Here is an 18,635-nt window from a genome sequence, read left to right as displayed (position 1 = left end):
TTAAACGCGCAAGAAAGCGACAAAACGGTGCGTCCGAACATCTCTACTCACCATGACCATCCTCCTGTCAGGCTGTCGGTGTTGCGGAGGGTAACGGTGGGCTCGACGGGCAAACTATAAGAACCGGATAGCAGCAGCAGCGGTGTGTTGGAAAGGATGAATGAACCGAGCGCGTCTACGAGAGCCAAAAACTAAACAGAAGCTAAACCGTGGGCGTGGAAAATGTGCAGCCTCGTCCCGCGCTAGAGTGAAAAAAACACTACTATAATAAGAGAAAGAATCCACTGAATGGATCAGATTCAGCTTCTACCTGCCCCCCCTCAAAAAGCCCTTTACGGAATGTCCAGTCACCTCATGCGCGCTCTCCCATTGGCTGGGGAGGCGCGGACGGGGCGGTGCGCTCGCGGATGAGGGTGGAGGAGGCAGGCTCGTGTGGTCCGCGACGTGGGGTGCAGAAGGGAAGCGTCACGCGGGGAGGTGAATGCCAGGAAAGCAGTTAAGGTTGATTTTATGTTTGTGCGTGCGCATAATTGTCTGTCAGCCGACTGTTAATAACCGTGCACGAGCGTGCGCCGACACTCGTGCACGGGCTTTTGAGGCGCGCGTCCCCCTCCTCCTTTTGTCACCATAAGCAGGAGAAGGTTATCTGCATTCGTGCTGCAGTGTGTGAGTGCATGCTCCCTGGTGAAGCCGTGTGTAGTCTGCTGCAGCACTTCTCCATTTTACCTCAACCACAAGGCTTCCTACACATCTCCAAATCACTATTTCTGAAGCAGCTGCCAGTTTTTTCTGTTTTTTTTTTTTTTTTTGTGCATTGTGCAAGATGTAGAATCCCACCTCCTACCTCCACTGTAAATCCCCTCCTGACCACCACATATAGTCAGCTTTCATTTCAGGCCTTTTGTGAGAAGATAGAGGTCGTGCCAATCTTTGAAGAGCATTTCGAATCATTTTACTGATAGTAGGTCATAAAAAGAAGTGTTTTGAGGAACCTATTACCATCACTTACTCACACTGCAAGATAAAATATCCGATTTACTGATTAAGACGGGCTGCACAGTGGTGTAGTGGTTAGCACTTTCGCCTTGCAGCAAGAAGGTCCCTGGTTCGCGTCCCGGCTTTCCCGGGATCTTTCTGCATGGAGTTTGCATGTTCTCCCTGTGCATGCGTGGGTTCTTTCCGGGTACTCCGGCTTCCTCCCACAGTCCAAAAATATGCTGAGGTTAATTGATCATTCTAAATTGCCCGTAGGTGTGAATGTGAGAGTGATTGTTTGTCTCTGTATGTAGCCCTGTGACAGACTGGTGACCTGTCTAGGGTGTCCCCTGCCTTCACCTGAGTCAGCTGGGATAGACTCCAGCCCCCCATGACCCTAGTGAGGATTAAGCGGTGTATAGATAATGGATAATGGATGATTAAGACACTAATCTCATCGAAAACATTATTTTGATGAGTTGTGTTGACATGATGAGGTTTGTAGTTGAGCCAACTTAATATTATGTGTAATTTAAACTTAAATTTCTGCATTATTTGACTTAAAACTACATTTAAGTTGAAGTAATTTAATAAAACTGGCTTGATAATTTCACTGTTTTTCATTCTGAGTAAAGGAATTTTCGTCTAGTCATAGTTTGTTGGTTGGGAGTTTTCTGAACTCATTTGACTCAAACTGTCAAATAAATTTTTCCTGTTTGCTGAACTCAAACATCATCAGATGTTGGTGCCATGTTTTGACAATGCAATTAAATAAGTCTCTGTGGTTTTAATAAGCGTATACAAAACCATTTTTTAAAACATACTGTTTACATGAGAGCTACATGGAGGGTTATTCATTCCTTTGAACAATTATTATTTAAATTAGTGTCCGGTTAGGACTTCTGAGGGTAGAAGCCCCACAGGGACTTCAATTACGTTACGTTTTTTAGCCTCAATTACTGATACATTATGTTCACCATCATCTAGTATGGCAGCATGAAATCTCACCAGCACTGAAAAAAAAAAGTTTGTTCAAGGTTTACTAGCTGACTTTGTGTTAAACTTATGCATTATTAGCTTGTAGCACCAGAGTCGATATGAATTCTTAACAGCCTTAGCATCCATGGTGATATAACATTATTAAAATATCAATGTCAGTGAAGTTCTAACTTTAATCCTAGACCCATGAACTCTAAATTATCTAAATTAAATCTAAATGACTTCTAAATTAACTGCTAATAGTCACATTAAAAAAAAAAGCCCAAAGAATATCTGCACACGTTATCTACCATTTATGTTGTAGTTAAATTAACATTAAAAATGTGAAAATAAAGTTGATCTAATGCATAAGTAGCAAGTCTGTAGGGATCAAAGGAAGATCATCACATTTACTTCTATGATGAGTAAATTCTTGTCTCTTATGATTAGGTCCCTTCTAAATTTGCAAGCATACTTCTTGTGTAGATATTAATATTCATTGTATGTACATGCTGAAAAAGAAAGCAGATTTATGCTCTTAAAGGGGGCATCTCACCTGAGTTTACCCCTTTGTTTGTGGAGTATTTAAGGAAATGATGCCATCAAATGAATATTTATTGATGTTGTCAATTGCTTTGACAAATTATAATGATAATATAATATCCGCTGAAGTTTATTAAGCTGCAATGAATATTAATGAGAAGTAAACCCAGGAGAAAAACCTGCCTCAGGTTGATTCTGTCCACCTGCCTCCTACCTCAAGCAGACAAGAAGAGGGAGCTCTTGCCTCCTTTAACACAGTCACCTGGCAGGCAGCGGTACCTGCATGAACCCTCACACATACACACCCAGGCACTACGCTGTATATCCACATGAATTCATATTTACATGCAAACCGCACAGCTCCTCGCAGCCTCACACATTCAAACACCTTATGCTGCCGATACAAACACATAGCTTCATTTCATTTCACACCGGTTACATCCTCGAATTGCCAAGAGATCAAAACATCTCAACACATTATTGCACCATTTCCCTTTGTGTTCGACACAAGTCGGGCCTCAGCTGTGTGAGAGCTGCAGGAGCTACCAGGACATCCATTAAAGCTCTCGTCCGTCTCCTTCCCGACATAGTGTAGGATCTTGATACACTATTTATAATGCAAAAGGTGTGAAAAACAATAGATATGAGGTTCCCGGTCAAGGTTACATAGATGGAGTTTAATTAATAATAGAACTACATGATGTGAGATCTTAACAGAAAATAGTCGAAATCTGCTGCTTTTCTCTGGGAGTGAATAATTAAAACAACTGTTAGCTGCAGTCCTGCTGCCAGGTTGAACTTTGTAGAACATCTTTTGATGCCTTGTTGCAAAACAGCAGACGTCGTCTATGAGCTGCTAGTGTCTGAATCCTGAAGCCAAATGATGCCCTCGGTAACTCACTGAAGGCCCTGATGTGTACATACGTAGCCCCATACTGCAGACGCTGCAGCTACAGCAGATACTCGACACCTAAAGTTGCACCATATATACAATTGTGAATTTCAACCATGCACTCAAATTAGCTCCCACATGAGCACACTGAGGAAGAAAACAAGAGGAAGTGTGAGGAATGATGAGGCTGGGAAGGGAAGCGAAGCCGCCTCGTCTCGTTGTCTCCCCCCTTTGACCTCTCCACCTGTCTGGTTAGCTACGGCTAGCTAGCTAGCCCAGCTGAACCATGTGCCTGACATACTAATGAGAATCCTCACTACGGCCTCAATTAGGCAGCACACATGCACACACTTTTTTTAATATATCCACACTGGAGGGGAAGATGGGCTGAACACGCTCGCTATTGTTTCAGATAGAATAAAATATGCTGGCACTTGCAGTCTGGAGATTTGTACCGATCACACTGTATATAACAGAGGGAGAGTAATGCAGAATGAAACAATGAAAATGGATTAAAATAGAAGTGCGTCTTTGTCTCTCTTCCCTTTGTTGCGCACTTCTTTATCTTTTTCTGCACCGGAGCAGAGAGAAGAAAAAAAAAAAAAAGCAAAAAAAAAAAAAAAGGGCAGCTGAATAGTACCAGGCAACAAATCCTCAGTCTTCTGTCCGGCTTTTATCCTCCTGCTCTGACCTTTTGAGTTTAATAAAAGCTCTGGCGTGGACCCTGGAAAAGACATTCTCTCCACCCCACAGCCACTAATATTCCCATGTTTTTATTGTTGCTTTTTGATTCCCTCTGGTGCGGAAAACAAAGTCAGTAACTTACGCTCAAATCACTCTTTCGTGTTTTTGTGTTCCGTCAACTTTTAACTGTCGATTTGTCGAGGTGGTGGAAATAAAGTGGGTGATCATTTTCTTATTTCATAATGGATGGTGTCTTTGAGTCTGTTTTCTCTCCTTGTAATGTGGTCCAAATAACCTTTTCCTCTAAATGAGAACATGATTTGAAAGTGAAAATAGTCTTTGCCTCGGCTTGTCATTTCACTAGATTGCTCTACGGGACAGTGATTTTAGAAAGCAATGAAAGTGAGTGACTACCACTACTCAGTAAATTAGCTATAAACACAGTCTGTTCCTTCCAGCATGTTGTGTTATGTAGCAGTGATGTACAGACGCACAGCAAAGATGGAACCATGTTGCAGCCATGTTCTAGTTATGGATACACATAATATCGTCTGTGGCCACACGAGGCGAGTGGTTGTTGAGATATTCAGGAGCATTCATGCTGAGATTCTTTCCAGTCTGGCTGTCAGTGATGTTGCAGCGTAGCTTATTATCTCGTGGATATGGCCTCTTTCTATTCATATTTTATGTCTGCACATATAAAATATAGCTGAATAAATGCAAAAGAAGTAATTAATGTTAACGATTAAAAGTCTTCCATTTTGTAAGGCTTTGCAGAAAACAGAAGTGCACAGCGTTGATTGGATGCATTATTTGGCCTTTTATTAGATGATGCTAAATAGTTTTTTGAGGAGCAAAATGATATTTCTTTTCCTCTCACAAAGTTTTGAAAGCTAAAAAGCTTTTGTGGCTGTAACCCAGGAGAGGCAGCCATACCGTCAGCAATGTGAAACTCCATCTCGCTTATCGGCTCTGGCTCGTATCCACAAAACGCACACAAACTCCACGACTGCTTCCGAACATACACAAACACACGTGTGCACGAACGGTATTTTATCCTATGAAGCGCGTTGCCCTCTGACACAAAGAAGCCTGGACGTCGAGTGTTGTTCAGCCTGTGGAAACTGCTTTTTCTGAAAAGCAGAGTGCTGGCTAATTGTCATGAACTCCTCCTGCCCTCTATTCTGCCCGGCTTCTCCTCCCTAAACCCCTCCTAGTCACAGATGTTAATGGATTAACTGCAGCCTGTGTTGTCCCTCTTACTCTCTCATTCTGGTTCTCTTGCACAAGATCTCTGCCACTCCCTGAAAAATTCTGTCTGTTTATGCTGAATCTCTAATAAATATCTGTAAGGCTGCAGTAATGTAAATGCACACTGTGCTCTGGTAGCAGCTAACACATAGAGTTCTGATAACAAGTGTGAGAGAGCAGGTAGAGAATAGTGTGTGCAGCATAGCAGCTTTGGTTTGAATATTCAGCGTGCAGACAGTGATAATTGTGGTTGCTCTTGGTTTGAGTCTTGTTAACTGTCAGACGCAGCGTTTCAACACCTGTCTTATGTTTCACTCTGCATAATAAGACTTCTATTTAAAGGAGGAGAAGTGAAAATGCCAGCTGAGGTGTTACCTCAAAGTGCTGGAAAGAAAATACCTTGATTATTAACAAGAGAAGAAAAAAAAACAAAAAGAAAACTAATCTTCGCAATTACTACTTGGGGTTCAGAGCAAATTAATGCAACCAAGGACATTAGACAAGAAAACGGTCTGAAACAGAATTATCACCACTACACAGCGTGGCAGCAGCACTGTAATTGAAGACAAAACAGCATTTTAAGCGAGCTATGAGGGAACGGCGCAATACTTATTGTGCCTGGTTAATTTTCAATGCAAAATATCCCATAATTCAACGCAGCCGTAGTGCATTTACAAAGCTTGGTGCATGCTTCTCAGTATGCCACGCTTTACTTAGGCTCCCTTTTTGATTTGCCCTTGAAGGATAGATTTAGTTGCTCTATTGAAGTTCTGGCAGAAGTAGCATCTTGCTGTGCTACTCAGACTGATGACTGCCTCTTTCCTGGCAGGTGTCCACCCTCTACCGGTAACAATCAACAAATGAGAGTCGCAGCCTTCGACTCACCCGACAAACTCAGCATCAGCGAGGCCCAGACACCAGACGGCTATTAACATGAGAACATGCGGCTGTTTCTGGACAACAATGGTCACTTTGGACCCGATTGACTTTTGTTGTTTTGCTCTCAGTGTTAAGAGCAGGGGGCTTTATTTTCGCGGATAAATGGTGGTTTTTTGGGGTAATTTCATGCTTAGGGATGCATGTGTGCACCTGCATTGATGCTGTACATTGGGTCAAAATCGCCTCTTTGTTGCTGAGAAGCGAGGTGACAGTTTAGCAACGGAGGGGAGCAGTTGGACACAAAAGCTGCTCCCTAAAAGGAATCTCACGTCCTTAAGCAGGAGCGAGCAGACACAAAACAACTTATTTAAACCACTGAGGGCAGATGATGATGTTAAATTACAGCAACTCAGACTGGAAAAAAAATCAGTTCAGTGCAAAGACTTGCCACTTGGGTGCATTTATAGAGCGCAGAAATGATCAAACTTGTCTTGTGTCCCAACAAAATCAAATGATTTGCTCAACATTGACATCAGTCTCCCATTCACACAGCTACAGACATCCCACTGACACACAAAAACTAGTGATTAATGACAATGCAGGGTTAATTACTGCTCACTGAATGATCTTTTCACTTTTTTTCCTAAACAAATGTGTGAATTCACATTGCCCAGAGACAGAAGAGAATCCCCTGAATGGCATGTATTACTTAAACTATATTAAAGATAAGTATTTTTTGTGGTCAAATTGAGCTAATCTAGTCGTATCTTCTCCTCCTACATCCTCTTCCCTGATATACAGTCAAGCTTAACCCCTGCCTGTGTCACTCTCCCTCATAGAGACTCCACAGATCAGAAATGAATTCTTCACGCTGATCCCGGAACAAGGCTGTGCTGCATTTGTCACAGCCACTTTCTTCAACTTTAACTCAAAGCTGTTTGGTATGGCTGGAGCTTTGCAGACTGCAGAGATGTGACGGGGGGCTGTTTGAAAGCTCCGACTGAATGCGCCGTCTGTGGAATACGAGAGCGAACGCTTGCTCAGTCGCTATGCAAACACTGCAGAAACACGCTGCTCTTTTTGTCGCTTTAATTCAACGCACTTCATGTAGATAACTGCTCTTTCCATTGAAGGAACATAGACGTTAAAACACACTGGCTCCTGTGTGTTTTTACAGAAGAGATGATGCTGATGATGGTCTTTGAGGTCTTTGAGGCTGCAGCCCAACACAAATGAGAGAGAAGGTTTGTGTAGGTGCCCAGAAAAGGCTTAGCTATGCATTCGCTTTTGAGTCTGGCATGTGTTCTGGCACCGAGAGTGTATTCTCAACAGGACTCTGGTGGATTAGTGTCCATTTGGACAACAGAGTGGTCCGCAGCTTGGGGTGACATTCAACTTCAGCAGGCCAGCAGCTCCCACACTGATCATAAAGTTTAGCTTCATTAGCTGCCATTGATGGATAATGCATGTAAAGGTATAGATTTGGAGTCCGAGGTGGGTAGAATGACTTGGCTGGCACACTGTTTTCATTTTTGTTGATGCTGTGGCTTCTAATGTGTGTGAAATGAGGCGGTGTGGTGGGTCAGTGGATCGTGGGGGTTTTAGCGGTGGGCTTTGGGGCAGTGAGGACGGCAGCCCGTTTTGCGTTTGATCCCGGTCGGGGTACATCCATGCTCACAGGGTGACTGCTGTGGTCCATCTGGTGGAGGCTTTAATCACAACTCACCCCCACTCACACACACACACACACACACACACACACACACACACACACACACACACACACACACACACACACACACACACACACACACACACACACACACACACACACACACTACAGCAACACAAAGCACACAGAGCTTCCTACTTGAGGTCCATGAGAGATTTTTATTTATATCGTGTATTTCTGTCATTTCTGCGGTCGCGTTTCTCTCTGCAGTCTTTGTTTACTGCTTTTCAGAGCTCAAACACGAGGCCTCACGAGGAGTCTCACCATCAGCTCTGCATAAATGGCTGCACTTTCGAATAGGAATAACCTTTCAGAAATTAGACACATCCAGAGTCCCTTCATTGGACTGGCCATCGGCACTGTGCACCAAAACATGCCCACGCTGCACAAATCCAGCTTCTCCAAATGTCACTTCATACTTAACCGCCCTTTTCTCATGCTTGAGGAAAAGCAAGTGGGTAATAGACGAGAGAGAGAAAATAAACCCACCGGGTTTCAGTTTAAATGCCTACATGCTTAGAGACATGTTGAAACACTGCCGATTAAAGAGAGAAAAAACAGTCTTTTTAGTCAAAAACAAACACTCCAGAAATTATTTTCCACTGAGAAGATAACATGACGTTGTGTAGAAAAGGCATCAGTCTTGCTTTGAGTGAAGTATACAGATAAACAGTGCGAAAACAGAGGCAGAGATAACTGCAATAGTTCTGTGTATATTCCAGTAAGTCGGTTTACTTTACAGTCTTGTCACTAATGTATTGGTGCAAGAATGCTGCTGTTAGAATGCATCTATTATTAATGGGAGTGAGGGGTTAGCATATAATGACGATGCTGTTGTTGCATGTCTGGGTTCTGTAGAGGAGCCACTTAGCGTTAGCCTCTGCTTGGGGAAAAAAAACCCAAAAACCCTCCAGTTTGCCTTTTATGAGCTAATCCACTGAAAAAAGGGATGACATATTTAAACCTGCTTCAGTGTGTGTTAGACACCTTCACAAAGCTACTGTAACTTCAACGGTCACTCTTCCTCGTGCACTAATGCACAAGTCAGCCATACATCATTTATTCATGGTGACAGCAGATACTTTGCCTCATCCCCGGCAATTAGCGAATCGATAAAAACGCATTGGCTTTGAAACTATCGATTCTGAGAGGAGAAGAACAAAAAAAAAATGGTGTTGTTCATCAACATGCCAGGATTCCAGACGCAGACAATCACTCAAGTATCGGAAGCGTTTGTCAGCTCTTCACCAACAGGCGCTGAGTTGCCAACAATGAGGCACGTTTCCTCACATCGCTGCCCTTAAAAAAACCAGAGCCGCATATTGTCTGGTTCAGGAGTGCTCACCTATGAAATGGACGTCTGTTTTGAGAAGCGGAGAAAAAAAAGATGATTTAATGTTCTTTTCAAGATTTTGTTTGTGGTATGAAATTATGTTTTTTGTCAAGGAGAGCTGAAGCCATCTGAGTGAGATTATCACAGGCGTAGACGGGTCAGTAAAAGGCTTGCACTGGCTAATACCTCCTTTGTGGAGGTTTATAAAGCTGACATATCCACAGTACATTTTGATATCGCTGTCGGTTTTATAATTAATTCACACATCCAACACTCGCACCTCAAACTGCTCTTTTAAAGGGAACAACATGTCGACCGAATTAGCCGTTCTGCTCTGAATTGGCCTGTCAAATAGTTGCTGTTTCTATTTCTCCCCATTAATTGCTTGCACATAATAAAGCACACACCAAATTTGACAACACAATACCATGTTCTCTGCAGTCTTGTCGGTTTCATTATTCCCCCTCCGTATTTATCCTCTTAAGCCAAATGAAATAACTGCAACTGGATGTGAAAACATTGTCCAAGAGAGGCGACGAATTTGTCCCTGAAATTAAATGCTGTATATTACTGAGCAAAAGAGCAGCCCTGGGATTTTTTTTTTTGAACTAAAGAAGAAAAAGGAACCACGGGAAGCGAGATTATTTTATTCAACCTATTGAACTGTACAAACGTAGGCAGAGAGTGGAGGTAGAGTAGAATTCACAGGCCCACAGTGGACGTTTAATCCACTGCTACACAAACTGTAGTAATTATGATGATTTAGTTATTTTAATGTTTGCATTAAAGGGCTTGTCAGTCGGTGTGGGGAATAATTGCTGGTTCAAATCTTCTGCTTTGCTGCTGTGGCAGTGGGTGTGACCCTTTTGTTTACATCGGTTGTGCTCTTTTGCCCGCCTCGATAATAATTAGCTCGCTGAGGTGACTCGATCAGCGTGTTACTGCCGCTCACGTCGTATGGAAGTGAAATCTGGAGGTGACCTCTGGGTGGGCGTTGGTGCAGCAGGGGTTACGCTATTGTTTGTCCTGAGAAATAAGTACGAACCAATTAGGTAATAATGGTAATTTGTGATGCAAGAGGTGCCCTGAGGATGGGAAGAAATGGCATGATGCACAGGGAAAAAAATGGAGACAGCGAGAGGAAAAAAATGGGTGGAAAAAAACTAGAGGGAGTAGCTTTACAGTGTTTGTGTGTCTGTGACAGTGTGTATGGATGTGTGTGTTTGTCTGTGCATGAGCCTGCAGACACCTGCTCCATTCTGCAGCGATGGCTCCCAGCGGGACACAGGCTCAGCTGCTGATCACTGGGCCCTCCCTGCAGCACTGGTGGCCAGCACACACACACACACGCACACGCACGCACGCACGCGCACACACACACACACACACACACACACACACACACACACACACACACGCACACAGCTCTTCCAACAAATCCCAACCCTTCAGGCCCCCCTCGCAGTACCGTTCTCTCTCCCCGTAACTGACACACCACATGTGCTCATATCAAGTGCAAACATGACTTGATGCACGCACACATTCATGCGATGTCGCGTGTAAATCCTCCGACACGCCGCGGTCACACACACACACACACACACACACACAAACCGCTGCTATAGGGAGGAGCAGCGTGTCTTTGTTTACTGCAACCCTATAGATAAAAAGCTTCGGCAAACACACTGCATCAAAACCACTGTGATTGCAGCTAAACAGAGAGAGAGAGAGGATGAAATGATACCAGGAATATTTTTGGACTCTTTGAATCACTTCATGCTTCATGCTAGTAAAATATTGCACAATTTAGTTTCCCTCAGCCTTGGATTAATCAGCTGCCATTGTACTTGATTATTACTGTCGATCATGCACGTATCTCCATCTTTCTGTTTTCTTTTTCCCCCTCTGTGGCGTCGCTCCGTCTGCTGCACCTGTTTGTGCCTCAGTGACAGCAGGGTTGTGGAGCATAAATGAACTAATTTCCTGGATATAGAGAACACTGCAATCAAGGAAAGGGGGGAAATGCAGCAGCGAGCGGCAGATGGAAGGAGCTAATCATTGTTATGAAATAGAGATGACCTCTAACTATCTCCTGGCTGCTAATATACCGTGGCTGCACACCAGCTACTACGCTTTCTTCTTCTTCTTCCTCCCTCTTTCTGTTGTTGTGGTGATGATGAACAACTTCAGGCAGGTCTGAAATGTGACCCTCCTTTTAAAATTTTTTTTAAAATGCTGAAACAGAAAAAAGATTGGAGTTGTCAAACAAAGCCTAGTGTCACAGAGAGAACGGCAGCTGCCTGCAGTGGGTAATCAGTGGAACCTTCTACAAATTAACAGCATTCAGCTCTGAAGCATCGAGCACTGCAGGTTTTTCAGATGTGGGCTTTTTACAATTAGATCTGAGTGGCTGAAAAACGGGATAATTTGCAGTTACGTTTTATGTTCACACGTTTATTTTAAACTGTTTGTTGCTCTGGTCATCCTACAGCTGTACGAACGATACTGCGGACGCTTGTTCTGAACAATTTCAGTTTAAATTTCATTAATTGTATGCTTCTCTGCACTCCTGGGTTCTAATAAGTGCAGAAGCGAATTCATAGAATGCTCTTTTGAACGCACCGAAGACTGAAAACACACAAATAGACAAAGACATGACGTGGCACAAACACACACACACAAATGCACTGTGTTGTGGAGGGGGAAGTGATGCGAAACTTTACTGCAGTCGTATGATGTGTAGAAGTATGGATAAATGTAAATACAACGCAGTGTCTTTCAAATTGCTGTCGGAGTGATTGCGAGGCAAAATGAGCGATGAATTTCTTTCTTTTTTTGACAAATGCTGCAATGTTTCGCTGCGGCTGTAGAATTGTTTTTCTTTTTGATGGCACCGACGTAAAAACAAAAAAAAATTGCTTGTTTTTGAGGCTTTACACACCAAAGCCACCAGAATCTTCCAGCACATTTATCTAATGTATGCAAATGATCTCGCTGTGCTTAATGAAGGCACCATTAATCACTATAACGATGGTCTTTTTTAACCAGGGTAATCATGCACAGACGTACACACACACACACACACACATTTTCCACCAAATACACAACGATATGCACTTACACACATGCTCATACACACACACACGCACACGCACACACACACACACACACACACACACACACACACACACACACACACACACACACACAGGAACATGCCTCATCACCAGCGACACACTGATGACAAATGTGCAAAATCCCTCGAAATAAACCATTACCAAAGCATTTCACCACAAATGAAACGTCTCACAGTGACTCCAGTTATCAATACCACTGTTTTGCATGAATTTTGTCTGCACTTTTTCTGCATTTACGTTGTACTTTATTTACACTCTGTGCTGTTAAATTCAATGTAATGTGCAACTAGTCATCTGATCCCCATGCTCCACCCTGCGATCGACTGGTTGAGATTCATCTAAATATGTTAACGTGTCAATCATATTTACGTAATAAATTCAGCCAATTAGTGCCACTGGCTTCAACAAATACTTTATGGTCCAGCAGCTTTATGCAAACAGCAGATAACACAGTCATGAGTCTAAACGGACAGTGGGACACGCTGTGCTTTGTGTTCTGTATAATAACAACAAAACACTGAAGAATTCAAAGCGAAAAAGAAAAAAAAAACTGCATGACATTTTTTTGAAGCCCAACTCCTCACGGACGCATTTCGCTGCTTATCCCCGCCATGCATTTGCATACACTTGACGGAAACCCTTGGGTACAGTCAGCAGCATGACAGTGGGTTATGGAGGCTTCCGGGAGGCTCTGGGGTGTGGATCTGAGCCAGTTTGAAGGGGAGCCGAACCAATGAAGAGCCCACAGCAGATTAGACACCCACAGCTTCATGTCGCTTTAATGCGGCGAGTCAGGGATTTTCTTACAACGCTTTTGCCTAAACGCTCAGGGTTTTCTCATGCCTCTTTTTCTCTCTCATTCCCTTCCCCCTGAAGTAATCTTTTCTATGTAAATTGCAGAGTAATGTTGACTCCAGTGCAAAAAAAAGAACGTCCTGTCTATCTCCAGTAGCTGCTGCTCTGTTTGCTAACAACAAATTGTCAGATGCTGATTGGAATTTAATTGATTTGATATTCAAAATGTTATTTTAAATTTGTGCATCTTAAATGTGCATCTCATAAGTGAGTCGAATTATTTCTTTCCTTTCCGAGACTGGTTTTGAAAGTTACGAAATAGGAGATGAAGTGTAGTGCTGAAGCCTGTCTATTCACAAGGAAATTAAATTCACAATCAAGGAGCAAGTGTAAAATAAATAAATATGAAACACTGCAGCACCCAGCACAGTTGACAAAATTCAGCAAAAATATATTACCCACACGAATACCCGCTCACACATGCGTGCACACACACAAACACCTCAAATTCCCTTGATAACAGTCTGACTGGCAGAGGCTAAAGACAGAGTAGGCGTTCGTAATTGAACAAACATAACAATGTAAATATTTACTAATACTATCCACTGGGGATACAGGCAGAATCCCACAATTGATTTGCTCTCTTCCTGCCCTTTTTCTTCTCTTCTTTTTCCTCAACGCACAGTTTTCACACTCTTTTTTCTCCCATTTCTGGTGTTCATTAAGGAAGCTGGAGATATATAGAAATAGAAATATATGCATATATATATCGGTCTGTCTATCCTCTTACCAGGGGCGACCTGTAGCCCATCTGGGCAGGCGATGGCAGGAGATCCCTGGGAAATAGCGGCGAGTGCGTCTCGGGGACGGAGCCCGCGCCACTGGCTGCTAGTCCCGAGAGCTGCCCGTACCTCGCCATCATCTTGAGATGCTGCTCACAGAACACACAGCACTCGTAACGCGGGGGAGGCACGGGAGGAGAACGGAGAGAGGAGAGAGAGAGGGGAAGGAAGGGAGGAAAAAAGAGAGAGAGGGGGGGGGGGGAGAGCAGATAACAGCAGGTAGGAAGGACGGTGAGAATGGTAAAGGACAGAAGAGGGAGTAGAGGGGGTACAACATGAGGAACGAAGGGGGGTAGAGGGGGAGAACACATTGCTCTCACACCAATGCATGTGTGAACGTGCACGAGGCACTTGCGGACATACTATACGCGCACACGAAGGCACACATACAATTTTAGCCCCAGGTAGGCAATTTCGCACAAGCAAAACCTGCGTTTGATGGGCTTGATGGCTACCCTGGTTTGGTTACAATAGAGGGGATGTAAAGTCTCGGCGCTGGCTCTCCGTTTATTAACACAAGGCAGGATGAGTGTGACAGACACGCACGGACACACAATACATGACAGAATGGTTGGCAGCAGACACACACAGGTGAGGCGTGGAGAAGAAAATCCAAATTTCTTTACCTCATTGCTCAACAAAGCGGCGTTGAGTGTTCGGCTTATTTCGAACATGTTCAGATTCGGTGCTTGTTATTTTCGTTCTGTCCTTTTATTTTCAGATTCTCTTCAGTTCTCCCCCCCTTTTTTCCTCTCTCTTTTGGGAGTCAGTCCCGCAAACAGGAAAAAAAAAAGAAAGGAAGAAAAAATCAATTGGGGGGACAAAAAGGGAAAAGAATCCTCTTTAATTTTCTGATTCTGCAGTTGTGATTGCTCAGTCCTTCTGTTCTCTCTCTCTTTTTTTGTTGCTCTGCTGCTGATGCACTTCTTCTGCTGGCTGTGGCTGTAGCAGTAGTAGTAGCGGCGGTGGCGTTTTGTGCCCAAGGTTTCCGTGCACGTCTAAAGGAGTCAATATGCTGTCTTTTAAAAAAATCTCCCCAGAGTCAGCACATTAAAACAAGCAGTCGGTGGGTTGATGGGTCGGGCTGGCGGGCTGGCTGGCTCCCTTATCTGTCCCCCGCACACTGGCTCACACAAAACACTCCGATCCTCACACTGCTTGCTAGCAGATTAGCCTGTCCCAAAACATAGCACTTAGTTTAAACTCCCCTCCCTTTTTGCGCTCTCTCTCTCTCTCTCTCTCTCTCTCTCTCTCTGGCTCTCTCCTTTTGCTCTCCCTCCCTTCCTCTCTCACTCCATCAGTCTCTCTCCCCCACCACCCTCCGCCTCTCTTGCATCCCAGCAGCTACAGTTCATCGTGCAGCCACAAGGTGGGAAGACTGTTCTAGCAGCAGCAGCGACACCATCGCCGCCACGTCCCTTCCTCTCCGTGCCACTCCTATCTTTCACATTTTCCTCTCTTCTCCTGTGTGTCTTTTAACATGTGAGGGAACATTTAAAGAAGCTGGACTGAATACACAGCCGGGATTAATCGGTTATTATTTAAGGAGCTGTGAGGACAAACACTGTTGATTCTAAATGTGGCTTTTTACACAAAAAGTATTAAAAATGGCAAAAAAGACAATCATTTAGCACGTTCTTGGAGGTGTTTTGCAACAGTAGAGTAATGGCATGTAATAAAAACCCTCTCGAGGGACCCTCAAGAGGGTGTAAATTAAGGGTACCTCTCAGTAATATGTAACCGAAGAGAAGGGTTGGGCTGATGTGAGCATCAAGGTCAGGTGGTTGTCCTTTTCCTCGGCAGGGTGTGGCACCGAGATGACGAAGCAGCTAGTCACAGGCATAGCAGGAGATTCCAACTATGGAACAAACAAGACAAAAAAAAAAAAGAGAAAGATCAGGGAGATGTGAGCCAAGAGGATGATTCACTGCACCTCACGGGATACTCTAACTGCTGTAACATAATAAAATCTTCGAAATGGAACGTGTGTGCATTTTAGGGGAGAAAAAGAAAGAAGTGATCATGTTGACTAATCAAATCTTGCTCGGCGTCTTACTCATGACTCCATCAGCGAAGGATTTATATTCCCAGTGCTTTAAAATGTGCTTCTTTTTTGCTGTGTTGGATCAGAGCGGGGAGAGCGGCCAGTTAGTAGCAGCCTATTGACACCGGACCATCTGCTTAGGTGGACGCCGTCCAGCTCAGTGGAGAGAGGGAGGAAGAGAGGGATGGAGAAAGTGACAAATAAAAGGATGAGGAGTGATGAATGGATGAGAGAAGGGATGGGATGCAAAGCAGAGCGTTGGCAATTTACTAGTTTAAAAAGGGGGGGAATATGTAGAGGAAGCTTTAAATGAGCACATTTTCTGATATATACACGGCTCTGATGTGCATTGTCTTGGTTCCAGTGTTTTTTTTTTTCCTTTTTTTTTGTTGTCCCTTCAAGAAAGGCTGCTAGCCACATCCCTGTTCTGTCAAGCCCGTGGTCTCTGGGGACGGCTGGTCCGACGCAGCCCTGGGGGGAGCTGTCAGTCGAATCATCCAGAGTGAGGGCTGATTCCTCAGTCAGCTGCCTCTCAAGCCTTCCTCTCTGACCCAGCCTCGCTCCCATGAGCCCTCTGATTGCTGTCACCATAGTGATTCTCTGTGTACGGCCGGCTGGTGTCTGCATCCCCGCCACGCCTCACCCCCTCCACACCCAGCCTCTCACTACTGCCCCACTCGTTGCCCCCCGTGTTCACATTTTTGCATGACTTGTTCCTTCATTGATGATGGACTGTGGAAGTCCTCAGCCGGCCACGGTAAAAAGGGTTTCCCTGTACTTGCAGGAATACAAATACAAAAACACAGATTTGCTCCCCTTGAACACGCACATCAGGTTTCAGGCTGGAAACGTAAACAGGAAAATTTTTGTGTCATTTTTTTTTTTCTTTTTTTTCAGCTGTGGTACCGAGCTACAAGCAGTGACTTATTTGATCACTTTACAGTTCAAAAGAAAGAGCATCTCTCTGAAAGAGTGAAAAGCAAGGCTTGAAAATACCTTTGTTGTGTCAGAGCTACTGTTTCCCTCAGGGGTTTCTGATATGTTCTGCACAGGACTGTGATGATGTGGTGTGTCCTCCAGTCACGAGAAACACACGCCGAAAATAGCCACGATTTATTAGAGCTACCGTAGATTCTGTATTTAACCGTGACAGGGATATCTACATGTGAAGCACATTAATGTGTTCAGAAATCACTAGAGGTCAAATATATTTTCATAAGCATAAAATACACTCTCTTGAGAGATAATTAAAATTTGAGAGACCACGGTGTGGAATGTGCTTCTCTTTCATGTTGGTCTGTTTTCCAGTGATGGATGTGTTCATTACATCTTTGATGCACTTTGCAGACACAATGACAAGAAGCAGAGCATAACTTGGGCAAAAAGAAGTTACTGTTCCTATTTTTTTCTACTTTCTAACGACATGTTTAAGGATTCATGTATAGAGTATGAAAGAAAGGGAAAGCTCTATTACAAGAAACTTAAAGGTGAAGTATGCGATTCTGGCCATCAGGAGGAATTTTCTCCATTTGTTTGTATCATTTCGGTCAGTATTTTTTCCTGAACCCTGGAATAATAGCATTGATGCAAACATACAAATATTCAATAATTCATCTTAGCTGCAGTGACATAGAAATAGAAAACTAGCAGCAGATGATGCAGAACAGGTACAGAACAATGGAAGAATAATGCTTTTCTGACTGATGTTCCAAACGATGCTGTGATATAATGGACATATTTAAGAAGCCTGCAGGTGACGATGAGGAGTGTGATGTAGAAACGTCAGCGAGGAGTGTGACGTTGAAACGTCAGCGAGGAGTGTGATGTAGAAACGTCAGCGAGGAATGTGACGTGGAAACGTCAGGGAGGAGTGTGACGTAGAAACGTCAGGGAGGGGTGTGACGTAGAGACGTCAGCGAGGAGTGTCACGTAGAGACGTCAGGGAGGAGTGTGACGTGGAAACGTCAGGGAGGAGTGTGACGTGGAAACGTCAGGGAGGAGTGTGACGTAGAGACGTCAGCGAGGAGTGTGACGTGGAAACGTCAGCGAGGAGTGTGACGTAGAGACGTCAGGTTGGAGTGTGACGTAGAAACGTCAGCGAGGAGTGTGACGTGGAAACGTCAGCGAGGAGTGTGATGTAGAGATGTCAGGGAGGAGTGTGACGTGGAAACGTCAGGGAGGAGTGTGACGTACAGACGTCAGGGAGGAGTGTGACGTAGAAACGTCAGGGAGGAGTGTGACGTAGAGACGTCAGGTTGGAGTGTGACGTAGAAACGTCAGCGAGGAGTGTGACGTAGAAACGTCAGCGAGGAGTGTGACGTAGAAACGTCAGCGAGGAGTGTGACGTGGAAACGTCAGGGAGGAGTGTGACGTAGAAACGTCAGCGAGGAGTGTGACGTAGAAACGTCAGGGAGGAGTGTGACGTAGAAACGTCAGGGAGGGGTGTGACGTAGAAATGTCAGGGAGGAGTGTGACGTGGAAACGTCAGGGAGGAGTCTGACGTGGAAACGTCAGCGAGGAGTGTGACATAGAAATGTCAGGGAGGAGTGT

At 44.2% G+C, this 18,635-nt stretch overlaps 1 protein-coding gene across 1 annotated transcript in view; it reads right to left on the bottom strand.

Annotated features, from left to right (window-relative positions):
• Positions 1-15,265, bottom strand: part of LOC111566277 (ELAV-like protein 4) — an 88,149-nt gene extending 72,884 nt beyond the window's left edge. Inside the window, exons 1-2 of the mRNA XM_055017664.1 lie at positions 14,668-15,265; positions 13,990-14,130 (exon numbers count right to left, since the gene is read on the bottom strand). Of these exons, the coding sequence (XP_054873639.1) occupies positions 13,990-14,130; positions 14,668-14,715 (189 nt within the window). The 5' untranslated portion in view covers positions 14,716-15,265. The remainder of the gene's footprint in view (positions 1-13,989; positions 14,131-14,667) is intronic.
• Between the last annotated feature and the right edge of the window lie 3,370 nt (positions 15,266-18,635).

This window comes from Amphiprion ocellaris, chromosome 2 (assembly GCF_022539595.1).
Source record: "Amphiprion ocellaris isolate individual 3 ecotype Okinawa chromosome 2, ASM2253959v1, whole genome shotgun sequence".
Lineage (NCBI taxonomy): Eukaryota > Metazoa > Chordata > Actinopteri > Pomacentridae > Amphiprion > Amphiprion ocellaris.
Note: the sequence above shows the minus strand (reverse complement) of the source record. Positions and strands in the feature narration are given on the sequence as shown.